The sequence below is a fragment of the Elephantulus edwardii genome, unplaced genomic scaffold (genome assembly GCF_000299155.1).
Source record: "Elephantulus edwardii isolate Elephantulus edwardi_28Jun2011 unplaced genomic scaffold, EleEdw1.0 scaffold00131, whole genome shotgun sequence".
Classification (NCBI taxonomy): Eukaryota; Metazoa; Chordata; class Mammalia; order Macroscelidea; family Macroscelididae; genus Elephantulus; species Elephantulus edwardii.
Genome location: NW_006399881.1, coordinates 8,551,698 through 8,564,530, shown reverse-complemented (window position 1 = coordinate 8,564,530; position 12,833 = coordinate 8,551,698). Strand labels below are relative to the sequence as shown.

General features: G+C 41.5%; 1 protein-coding gene across 1 annotated transcript in view; it reads left to right on the top strand.

The window, feature by feature from the left end:
* CDKL5 (cyclin-dependent kinase-like 5) overlaps window positions 1-2,122 on the top strand; it is a 150,553-nt gene extending 148,431 nt beyond the window's left edge. Inside the window, exons 18-19 of the mRNA XM_006893829.1 lie at window positions 764-830; window positions 2,000-2,122. Coding sequence (XP_006893891.1) covers window positions 764-830; window positions 2,000-2,122 — 190 coding nt within the window. The remainder of the gene's footprint in view (window positions 1-763; window positions 831-1,999) is intronic.
* Window positions 2,123-12,833: the final 10,711 nt, after the last annotated feature.

The following is a 12,833-nucleotide window of genomic DNA, read 5'->3' as shown; positions in this document are numbered from 1 at the left end:
TGCAGCTTTATGAAGGTGTGTGCAATATTGTACGAGTGGGGCCGTTGGTGCGTGACGGCCACTAACGCTAGTCAGGGATCTTAGAGCCACAGGAGCTGTTTGGGATTGCCAGCCCCCACAGGCCTGCTGGGAGAGGGGTTGCAGTGCGCCACTGAAGAAGACAGCTTCTTGCCAGTTTCTCCCCCTTACATTCCAGCTGTAGTGCAATCTCTAGTGAACTTGGGTAAAGCTAGGCCACGTCCTGGCACTGCACGGGATAGAAAAATGTGTGTCTCAACCAATGCCCTTACCACCTAACTTTGTTCTGCCTAGGCTAAATGTGAGGTTTATTGTGATCCAGGAGTATCCCTTTGAAGGGTTAGCAGATGAACTGTATGTCTTAAATTGTTTTATAAACTTCCACATTTGATAGGATTTGTAACATTTATTTATAATTAATTAATATTGTACTGTTCTAACCATACCTTTTATGTTCTAATGTAAAGTTCTTTTGAGCTGTTTGGAACATTGTGAAGCAGTGGGACAGCTACAGTAGTTTCTATAAAAACTAAACAGTAACATTTATATATTGCATCAGGAGTATTTTATTCTACATATAAATATATATATATATGGTAAATATATGTCTGTTTTATAAATATCTTCATTTAAAGAAAGTATCGTTATGACACTATCTGCCATATTTTTATACATTTGTGATATGAAGTGGGTATTATACTTCTAATAAAGGGAGTTGAATTGTGGCTACATGTGACTGTAACAGTATGAACCTTGCTCAACTTCTAGGCCTCATCAGTAGCCCTCTAGACATGATCTGGGTAGCAGATGAAGTACGCCGCCTATTTCGAAGCCTGCAGGAGAAGAAAGATAGGATAGAATCGTGGAAACAACAACAGGCCTCACTTCCGTCCTTACAAGGTTAGCTCGGGGTCTGGGGATGTTCCTTGCAAGTGAGGAGAGCGAGCTCATGAGCCTTTTTAGAGCGAGCGTGCTCTTCCACTTCGCAGTAGTAAAGCGTGTACACCAAAGATTTGCCAGTGAACATTCCTAGCTGTGAGGGTTGCAGAGGCACTTGTCTGCTGACTGAGCAAACTAGCTTTGTGCTTCTGACTCCCGACTACTCTACAGAAGGCTCCTGGCTAATGGAAAGTGAGATACATGGGTGGCATTTATATTCTTAAATGCTTTTCTTGGTGTTGTTGCTATTTCCAATCAAGTTAGTTAAAAGGCTCCTGAAGCAATTATAGCTGTAGAGAAAATCATTATTTCCATCTTGTTGTTCTTGGGACTGTCCACGTTTAAAAAGGCTAAGATGCACATATTTTGTATATCTATCTATCTATATATATCTATATATATATATCTATATATATATATATCATGAGAGCAGTACGTATCTTTCTCACATTTTATCTCTTTCAACTCCCAAGTTGCTCCCAAGTATCATCAAGGCCTTTGGGCAGTTAACACTATACCTACATGTCCTGGGGCCATCCTTGAGAGAAACCACTTCCACGCCATCATCTGTCAGTAGTAGTAGATTTTTAGAAGTAGTCCCTTAGCAATAATATGTTCAAAGGTCCTTTCCACCCTTTAAAGAGATAACTTCTCAGTATTTAGTACTTGTCCCAGAATTCTGAGAGTCAGCCCGATTCAAGCCAGCTGTCGTTAAAGTGTGCTGACTTACTGTTGCTACTTCAGGTTCCCCCTCCCCCAAGATTTTGAGAATCATAGCTTTGATATGATGATTATAAAGGGAAAAAAAAATCTTCATTTCTTTGAACCTTAAATTGTGTGCGTATTGCATTTTTATATAAATACTCTGAAATTGTGTATCAATTATGTATAGAGGTCATTTTAAGGTGCTTTTTCTTTCGTTTTAATTAGTGTAAAGGTCACTAAAATGAAACACAACTGGGTACTATCATCGACAGCATTTGATTACGAATAAGTAGTTCTGCATGCTCTTTAGTTTTTCTATCTTCTTTCTTCCCACCAGTTCAGTATCGTCTGGGTAGCTCTGCAGTCTGGCTATGCCAGGCAGCTGCTCTGTTACACACATGAGCTGGATCCTCTGCACTTTTGCCTGGATACCCATGACTCTGAAAGGGTGTCCATTTAATGCTTCTGTTTCCTACTAGAGCTGTACTTTGTACTCTCCCTTGCAAACCTAAAAACTGCTTCCCCCTGCCCCTTGAAAGACTTCTCACTGTGCTGTGTGTTTAGGAACCCATGGTCACATTGCCATGCTGTGGCACTCGCGCGCCGTCACCTGGGGGCTGGTTTCCCACGTTTTCATTCTTGCTAACACTGGGATCTCAGATGTTTGCCGAACGTTTCTATTAGTGATGGTTCTTCAAAGAAGGGCTAGAATAATTGCCTTCTACCTAGAGCAAAGTAAACCTAACCGATGAAGAATCAACACATACTTTTCGTACATTCCCAGATTTGAGCCAGAAAATAGCTACAGTGTTTTCAACTAGTGTTTTGAGGTAGCTCTTTTAACCTCTTCTCAGCCTTTTTCCATTCTGACTTTTCATTGATCCTCAGTAAGCTGTAAGTGAACTTACAATCTGTATTTCTACTATGTAATTCTCTTCCCACTCTCAGAGGTAAATGATGTTTTCTCTCAGATCTACTGGGCCCTATCTTAGCTTTTAACTGTTGTTTCCCTCTGGCTGATGAATTAGCCACCTTGCAAATATTGTCACCTGTGATAAAAAGGATTTGACTTAAAGTCACAAGTCTGCATTGTCTTCAGGAAGGGGGACTTGGGAAATCTGTGTTCTCTTATGTGCCCTAAAGGAGACAAAGGTAGGATGGAGGCCTCTGAGTGACTTTGTTTTGAGTGTATTGCTGATTTCCTTTTGAATAGAAACTTGGCTTCATGACTTTTCTACTTTCACTTCATCACTCTCCTTGTTTTCCTTTTCAGAAGTTCTAGGTAAACTTAGCCTTGTTTGGTCTTGACCTTTAGCTCATTTCTAGAGCCTAAGGCCACTAAGGAACCCAAGCAAGCTGTCTCCACAACAGTAGTCATCAGCCAGAGGTGTTCTTTCTCCCCACCCCCACCCTCTCAAGGGACATTGGCAATGTCTGGAGACATTTTGAGTTGTCACAGCTGGGGCTGGGGGAAGACACTACCTACCGGCACAGCACGTAATGGAGACAGAGCAGGGATGCTGCTAAGCATTTGGAGTGGTGTGGGAGTCATCTGCTGGCAGTGTTGCATGCCCCACAGTCCCCAGAGCGCAGGCCTGCCTTTGCTCTCACCAGCCTACAGAACTCCCTGTAGGAGCGCTTCAGCACTCTGGTAGAGCCTCTCCTGCCCCTCTTCTGGAATCCAACTGTCCATGTCCATGATGTCGGGCCTGCTGGACGGTGCAGCCTTAGGGAGGAGACCAGAGTTCTTTTATAGGTCAGAGAATTTCAATTCTAGGTCAGAGTCCTCAGAAAATCCTTCTTTGAGCCATGAGGTCTATATTTAGCAGCAAGTGAAAGCCTGGCAGATTGGCATGGTTTTTACCAACTGCACAAAGGCACCCATGGCTTTTAGCTGTGTCTCCAGAATGAAAATGTCTTTGTTTTTCCTTCAAGTAATTTAATAGCTCTTTACAAATACTGGCATATGGCAAACTGATTAGAAGCAAAAATCCCTTCCTTGGTGGTTGTGATGTGACTGTTATAGGAGTATTTGTGCTGTATGCTTTGGTGAAATCTGTTTTTAAACATGCTTTAAGACTCACCATGTGCAGTTGTACTTTAATTCTAAGCTCAGAGCTATTGCTGGTTAGTTTCTAGTCACGTCATGTATTATAAAGTATGTTGTGGTTGTAGAGTTAGCCAGTTTAGCATGTTCCTAACCCGAAAATTAGTGGACTACATCTAGGAAATGCTATCCCTCTTCCCTTCCCAGCACCTCTTAGTTACTGTCATAGTATCCTCACTTCTTTAACTAGTTTTTAGAGTAAATAAGGGCGGGGGGGAAAGCCATTTCTTTTCTTCTAGCCATGTATTGAGGATGACTCATGCGTGTACCACTTCCTTCCAGGCCAGAGGATTAAAAGTTGAAAGTTCTGTCTATATCTGTTCACCTAGGACCTACTAGTGAGCAAAACCCGTTCAGCAAAGGTGTTTGCCACTTGTGGTTTATGCCTAGAGCTCAGCTGGACCTGTCTGTTCTCTCCTGGTCAGAACAGTTTGGAATTAACACCCGTCCCCCACTGTAAAGAACTGCTTTTACATCTAAGAGCCCATTACCTCCTGCATTGGTGAGGTCCTTGTGGGTACTAACTAAGCTCCACACACTCCTTTCTGTGAAGCAGCAGTGTGGGATGAAACACAGAACCCCATCACAATAGATGGAAAACCGTCCTTCCTCCTTCAGTGCATCACTGACAGTGTGTAGACAAAGACAACATCTCTGTGGCTTTAAAAAATGTAGGCTCTTCCGAAGGGACTGCAGTAAAGACAGTGGAAAGGTTCTCAGTATCCTGCCATAAATCCCTAGGGACAGAATTTCCTACAAAGGTCCTCTCTGAGACTTGAAAGACCTACTTAAAAAACAAAACAACAAAACCACAACCCACCAAAAACTTTTAAATTATTACAATTTCTTCCTTTGCTTCTTGACCAGCTGGGCAACAGGAAATCTGGAGGTCTGATCCAGCAGGTTCACAATTCTGTTTTAGAAATCGTGAGTAAATGCCGGGACAGGACAAGTCTTTACCTGTGGGTCCACAGCCAGTGTGGTAGAAATTAGGTGACCAGGAAACTCTGGGCCTGCTTCCCATTCTTCTTCGTCTTCTTCTTTTAAAAAGTGAATGTACTATTAGAGATCATAGACTTTCTTGCCAACCCAATTGCTACGTGAATACTCCTTACCCATAGTGCTTTGTTAGTTCATCCTTTTGAGGCCTGGGCTTGACTCCATCTCTGTCCCCGCCAGGCACTGCCCCACCTTTCTGTGTATTTAATCTAGGCTATTAAATATGATCACGGCCTGCCTTGTATTCCCATTCATTACCTGTGCCCTCCCAAACTTGAGGGAGGATTGTCTTTCGTTTTGCCAGAAGAAAAAAAAAGGAAAGAAAAGAAAAAAGTAAATTGTACTAGCCAGTACGTTGGCTTTGTAGGGCCTGCAGAACTGAAGCAGCTCTGCTTTTACTTTGAAGGCCCTTCTTTACCCACAAGGTTAAGCTTTCTGAAGCCCATGTGATCCTTGGGTCATGTTTTGACCCTCCTTTGGAATCTTGTAATTGGTCTCCACATTGTGTGCAGATTAGAAGTTGCCTTGTTTGCTACTCTTCCAACAGAGTATCAGGGAGAAAGAGGCCTTATCTGATCCTCCATCCCTTCAGTTTGACAGACTGCTAAGAATTCCTCAGGACTTCCTTTGGTGTGGTTTGTTTTTTGTTTTTGTTTTTTTACTTTTCCTGAAGACCGATCTGAATCATTTCAGGAGTAGACACGCTTGTCCTAGTGTTCTGCTTCAGGTCTAATTAGAAGAAACCCAGGAATAGAAAAGGTAGATGCCTTGACTTTTGTCCCTGCTGTGGGATGAAAGTGTTTATTGCCAGAATTGACAAAAGCGCCAGTTACAGAACATTCGGAATTTGGGGAAGAAAGGGTACTTTTCTTCCTGGAGAACTTTGACGTTCTCTACAGCAGCTTTGCGGGTTTTTTTGGGGGGTTTTTTTCCAAAATGGGAAAGAAAGCAGAGCTCGCATAAAATCCGTTTCCATGAATGGTACACACTTGGTGATGGTCGCCTCAGTCTATTTCCCTCTTCTTGTTTACTCTTTGGTCGTTGGTTGAGACCGGGCAGAGGGGCAATGCTGTGATTCAAAGAAGTCAGTTCTCATTGTATATATGGATTAATGACAGAAACGATGAAACCAAACTGAGTAATTGCCCTAAATGCCTGTCTCCGAAAATGGCTTTGTGCCGTTTTGAATTCAGGTAGTTATTCTGTAAATACTAACTAACTAAGCAGGTGATTCAGAGCTTCTTCAATCTCTAGGAGGTTTGGAGGGAGTGTCTGGGGGGATGGAGGGTATGTTGTCAGCGAGACCCTGTTCAAGCTTGACAGCAAACGGAAGGCTCAGCGAGAATGACATGGCACCCAAATTTGTGCTAGATGAAGAATCACTGGAAATTCTTAATTGCACAGACTTTATAATCCGTAATACAAATGATAATTGCATACTTTTTACTGTGGCAAGGGTGTAATGTGGTGTTAATCTTTTTAATTTTTCAAATCCAAAATGAATTTAAAAGTGTTGAATATTTCAATTCCTCACAAGCTAATTATGAACCATTTGTAAAGTGTTTATATAACTCTTTGTATCATGTGTTGGTACATCTTCTCAAGTTTTTTCTGGCATGTATTCCATTCTAAACTTCTGTAAAATTTCTATTGTTGCTGTAAATATTATACAAATATATATTCCGTGGTAACCTTAACTATCAGCATGAAATGGTTAATTTTTACTGAGCACAATGTATTTTTGAATGGATCTTCCGAAATGTCTTTAATAAAATGCAGATTTTGCACTGACTGTTGTGACTGCAAGGCTGTCCCAATGTCAAGCACTGTGGTCCCTCGGGTTTGAGCACTGAGCAGCTCCATTTGGTTTCCTTCTGTGTGAAAAATACACTTGAATTCACATAAAGGATAATGAGCCTTTGAGGTGGAAACCAGTTTAAGGGACAAATTAATTGAAAGCAGGGAAAATCCTGTGATTTGATGATGATGATGATGATATGTTCATATTTATTTTGTCTCTCTTTTTCTTTCTCTCCTTCTAAAGCCTTTTCCTCCTCCTGGCATTTTGACAACCTTGGCATTTTTTGGTGCACGCATGTTTTCATCTCCGTGTGTTGGTGGTTTGGGGATGTTGGGGAAAGATGGCAGCCTAACACTGGGGAGGCTACAAAGGAGACAAAGACGCGCAGGCTCCTAAGGGTTGCTTCTTGTCTTAGACCAGGATTAGCACAATCTCTCTGCAAATGGCCAGGCAGTAAATACTTTAGGCCACGTGATGCCTGTCGCTGCCACTCATCACTGCCATTAGTGCAAAGACAGCCTAGATGATACGGAGCTGAACAGTTGTGCCTGGGTTCCAGTAACAGTTTATTTTTAAAAATACCACCCAGAAACAGATCAGGCCCTGGTACGCTAAGGTCTGTTTAGACCTCACTTTTGTCATTTAGTAAGTAAAATACGCACTCTTGGGGAGTAGGGGGGAGACTTAAGTTTTGTAGTAATTTATATAAATATTCCCCAACTTTCTTCTCTTTCTAAACAAAGGCTAGGAGCTAATCTGGTGCTTTACATTCTTTAAAGCACTATGTCAACAACTTCTCCATCCCCAGTTTCTCTTTAAGTGTCATGGAAACTTATGGCCTGTGTATTTAGCTGTACTTTTTATCAAAACAATTCAAGAATGTGGGACTTGTCATCCTTTTATATGTTTTTAGTACTTCCTATGACCAGGCACAATGCCCAGTGTTTTACAAATACCACATTTCTATTTCACAGTAGCCTAAAGAGGTGGGTACTATTATTACCCTCATTTTGTAGATGAGGATGCTGAGGTCTATGGGATTTAAATTAACTTGCTAAAGGTCAGGCAGGTAGAAGATGGAAAGGTTAGAGTTTGAACCCAAACTGAGTCTTCACTGAACTTTTATCACACAATGCAGTTCATGTGTCTCCATGTGCAGAAACTGATACCCCGGGGTAGGTCAAGCTTAGGTGTTAGGTTTTTTCTCTTCAGTAATTCACGTTTATTCAAGTAGCTCTCAAAATACCAGATTTTCAGAAGCCGTTTGCAACATAGAATATGTAAAAAAGTTTACCTCAAGGGACTCCAAGTGCAGAAATAAAGACAACGTACTTGAGTGCAGAGAAAGGGGCTAACCAACAAGCTTAGAGGCTTTCTATGCTAATGGGATAAATGCACTAATAGGGAAAATTGCCGATGAGACCTCACAGTGTGTGACATTTCCTTTTCCAAAAGCTCATGACAATTTATGTGATTTTTTCATCTCCTCTCTCAGCAGGCGGCAATTTGTTTTATTTGACAGCACTCACTCGAGGTCTAGAAGTTTCCTAAGATAGTGAAAAGAGCAGTTCTGTCAAATACTTCTGCTGTGACTTTAGGCCATTTCTGTCACTTTTCTAAGCCTTGGTTTCCTCATCTTTAAGCAGAAGCACCTGTCTCAGAGGGTTGTGAGGATTTAATGAGATGATAGCCTCCAAATCAACTCAACAGATTATCAGTGAAGAATTAGCTAGTAGAGTATTACTGCAATTATTGGTGCCCCTTTGAGGCCCTGATGAAATTGGAAAGGGATGTCACTGAGTCAGGACTGCACTTCAGATCCATTGCTCCATTTCATCTTTAGATTAACCCTGTAAGGTTCTTGGGTTCAAGAATGGCTCCATTTGGAGCTACTGTTGGGATCCCAAGTGAAAATCACAGCACTTCTCCCCATGCATTTGTTGGCAAGCCTCAGCACCCACATTCTAAAGTGGACGAAAAGATGGACCTTTATCAACATCTGTTCAAAGGCTCACTTTAGAAGTGCAGTGTCCCTGACTCTACAATTGGATTCATGACAATACCGCCATTTTTTAATACTCTTACTTGTTCCAAGTAACCTCCTCCCACACCAGGTAGGTACCTCAGATTCTTCATATTGGCAACACTGAATGCTACTTCTTTGTTAGAGCATTTCATTTAATTGCTTAAAAATCTGCAAGTGTAGACCACATTCTAGCATTGCTAAAAATAAAATTCAACATGTTAACAGAAGATAAGGGAGTGAAGTTATGCTACATTATATATATATTTTTAATTGAAAGTTGCCTCCACAGAAGAAATGATACTGTAAACATGCATTATTAGAAAGATTTTGTTAGGTTTCTGATGTCCTCCAGTATTTTAAAATTTTTATACGTTCTGTCATGAATTAAATGAAGTAATTAATGACCTGCAGACAATGGTTAATAATATTTCAGTATCTCATTGTTTATTAGGGAGTGCTGGTGGCTTAGTAGTAAGGAATTGCAGCACCATTGCAAGGGTATGCAGTTCGAATCCACCAGCTGCTCTGCAAGGAGGAAGGGCAGTCTCTTCCCATGTGATTTACGGCCTCTGAAAACCCGCTAGAGGATCAGCTTTGGTCAGTTTCAACTAAATAGTAGACAACAACATTGTTTATTAGATTCTGAATTATTGAGCAATTCCAAATGTGAAGTTTCAGCTGGCTTCTTTGCGGAAAGTGACAAGCTGATTCTAAATTCATATGGAAATTCAGAGGTCTCAGAATAGGCAAAATAATCTTGAAAAGAATAGAGGTAAAAAGTTCATACTTCCTGATTTCAGAATTTACCATTAAGCTGCAGTAGTCAAGAGAGTGTTGATTGTACTGGAATAAGGATAGAAATGGACTAGAATTGAGAGTCCAGAAGGGCTCTCAGTGTACAATTTACATTTACAATCAATTGACTTATAACAAGGGTACAAAGATCATTCACGGAGAAAGAGTAGTATTTTCAAAAAATGATGCTGGGCAAAGTAGAAATCCACATACAAAAGAGTTGTATCCATACCTCAGGCCATGTTAAAAAATTAACTCAGAAATGATCACAGGTATAAAATGTTAGAGCTAAAACAATAGAACTCTTAGAAAAAAACAGAGCTAAATCAAATCTCCATGACCTTGGGTTAGCCAGTCATTTCTTCAGATATGGCACCAAAAGCATAAGCAACAACAACAAAAGAAAAGATAAATTGGACTTCATCAAAATTGACAATGTTTGTGCTTCTGAGAGAGGACGCCAAGAAAGTGAAATGGAAATTGACGGAATGGCAGGGGCAGGGGTGTGGAGTGGTGAATATTTTCAAATCAGCTAAGTCTTAGGGAACTTGAAACCCAGGACATATAAATAATTCTTGAAATCCATAGATAAATAAATCATTCCGTTGAAAAATGGGCAGAGGATCTGAATAGACAGTTCTCCAAAGAAGAGAAATGGCCAGTGAGCACATGAAAAGATGTTGAGGATCATTAGTCATTAAGGAAATGCAGCTCCAAACCACACCAAGAAACCACTTCTTACCCACTCTGGCTCTCTCATTGCTGTCCATTCAGAACCAACTGTGGGCTGACCCTCCTTTGAGTGTCTTAGGCTTTGAGTCTCACAGGAGAAAGGTTCCTATCTTTCTCCCACTCCTCACCACTAAAATGACCATAATCAATTTTTTTCAAAAAAAAGACTGCTGATACAGATGTAGGGAAATTGGAACATTCTATACCACTGATGGGAATATAAAATGGTTCGGCCACCTTATAAAAACAGTGTCAAACTTCCTCACAATTTGAAATGCAGAATTACTGTAAGATCCAGTAATTCCACTTAGGGACATGCTGAAAGAAATCAAACCACCCACACAGAAATTTTTATCGAATTATTCATGATAGTCACAAAGTGAGAACAACCTGGGTAAACAAAATGTTCCATACACATACAATGGAAAATACCTACTTTTCACTTACAGACATGGTTCAGTTCCAAAGATCAGGCTGTTAGGCGGAAATCAGCATTGTGTGAAAACATGGGGAATGATTACATCAGATCACAAAGCGGAGGTTGGCTGCATGATTATATCACTGCCAAACCACTGAGAATTATGGCCCAACCAAGTTGCCACATAAAATAAAACATTAAAGGGGAGCTCTGGTGGCCTAGTGGTAAGGAGCTGCAACTACAATCCCAGAGGTGCACGGTTCAAATCCACCAGATGCTCTGCCGGGGAAGGAGGGACAATCTCCTCCTGTACCAGTCAGATCTGATTTGACGGTACACTCACACAAAAATAATAAAATTTTTTTAAAAAAATAAAACATTATATCTCACCCACAACCGTGGTCTTCGTTGCTGTCAGATGTATGTTGTTAATGTGCAAAGTAGTCACACAGGAGATTTTTTTTTTTTGCTATTGTTGTAAATGCCAAATGTCAGATAATGAAATTGTTGATAAGTGAGGAGTAGGTGTGTAATTCAGCTGTACAACAGAATGAAAGTGCTGAGACTTGCCCTGACTTGGGAGAACCTTGAAAAACATTATGCTTAAGTGCAATAAGCCCAGACACAAAGGACCACACATTTTAGGATTTGATTTATATGACTGTCCAGGACAGGCAAATCTATACAGATCAAAAGTAGATTAGTGGTTGCCAGGGTGTGGGGGAATGGGACAGATGGAGGATGAGAATGATTGCTAACGGCTATGAGATTTCTTCTTGGGACGATGAAAATGTTCAAAATTCAATTGTGGTGATAGTTGCACAATGCTGTGAATATCCTAAAAGCCATTGCCTTGTACTCTTTAACTGGGTGAATTGTATGGTATGTGAATTTTATCTCAATAAAGCTGTTAGAAAACAACATTTTCCAGCCGGAACAATTCTTTGGCAGGCCTCTCCCTTTTCCTCCCACTGCTTTATTCTTGCCTTTTTTTTGTTTCCTTAGACACTACTCTTCTTTCCCTTGTCTGATGTGCCCTTTGTAAAAATCCTCGGCTCTAAGGTTGTTACCACCGTTTTCTCTTGACAACCCAAGCCACAGTAGGGTGGCTTTAGTGGTAAGGAATTGTGTTGCCAAGCTAAAGACATGCAGTTCAAATCCACCAGCTACACTGTGGGAGAAAGATGGGCAATCTCGTCTCATGCAATTTACTGCCTCTGCAAGCTTGCTGGAGGGTCAGCTGTGGGTCAATTCTGAATTGATGATACTCAACAACAATTACAATTACTGCCATTTTGGCAAGCCAAACCATAATAAAAGTTTAGTTTCGCTTCGCCAATAAAGACTTCCATTGAGGCGTTCTGTCACATAGATTTGTCCATGAGTCCTAAGGCCAGCAATGGATATTTTCCCTACCCCAAAGTGATGGATTTCTATTTGAGAGAAGATTGAAACTTCCTGCCAAGGAAGCATTTTTCTAGATTCAAGTATCCGGCATGGGACGAGCAAGAGGCTAGTTGAATAGGAGGTGCTTTGGGCCTTGGAGGAGGCTGCCGGTTCACAGAGATGGGAATTGGAATGTCCAGGGTGCTAATAATGGAACTCAGAGAAATGAGGTACCAGCAAAGGTTGCTTCGCAGCCAGACCAGGCCTGTCTTTGGGTTCCCAGTTGCCTTTGGGAGATTCTTAGCCTCTGCTCCCATCCCCACTTAGCTCCCGTGGCCCCTGTACATCTGCTCACTCCCCTGGACAGTCTCGGGCTTAACTTGGAGTAACAACAGAAACAGACAAACCCCTGCATATTAATGAGGCTGCTCCTGGCCAGGAGCATCCTTGCTAGAGAGATCACAAGCATCAAGAGCTGGTGGGTCAGTACATTGAAAGGCTGGGGGCGGGGGGGGGCAGAAGAAGTTAGAGGGCTAGATTCTTAGGGAGTGCTACATCATCTTCCTTTTCATGAGGTGGGGCCTGATCACTCTCTGCAAAGCATAGGCTCCCTCCTGTGAAAGCACCTGGGCCAAATGTTTTCCAGACACACTAGGCTTGTTGAAAAGTGGTAGTCAAAGAAAAGTCCAGTGTTTTCTAGTCATTTAGAATCAGAAAAGATCTGGTCCCTAAATACAAGGGAAGTTGGCTGCTTTGCCCTGAATGGGGACCACAGCCCTAGATAGTTTGGAGAGTAGAGCTATGTGCCAGGCAAGCTTTGAATCCTTCCCAGTGTGTAGATGTGCGGGGATGGAGGCCAAACCCTGGCACAGGATGAAGACTCAGGATTGGAGACTCCGCTGCCTGG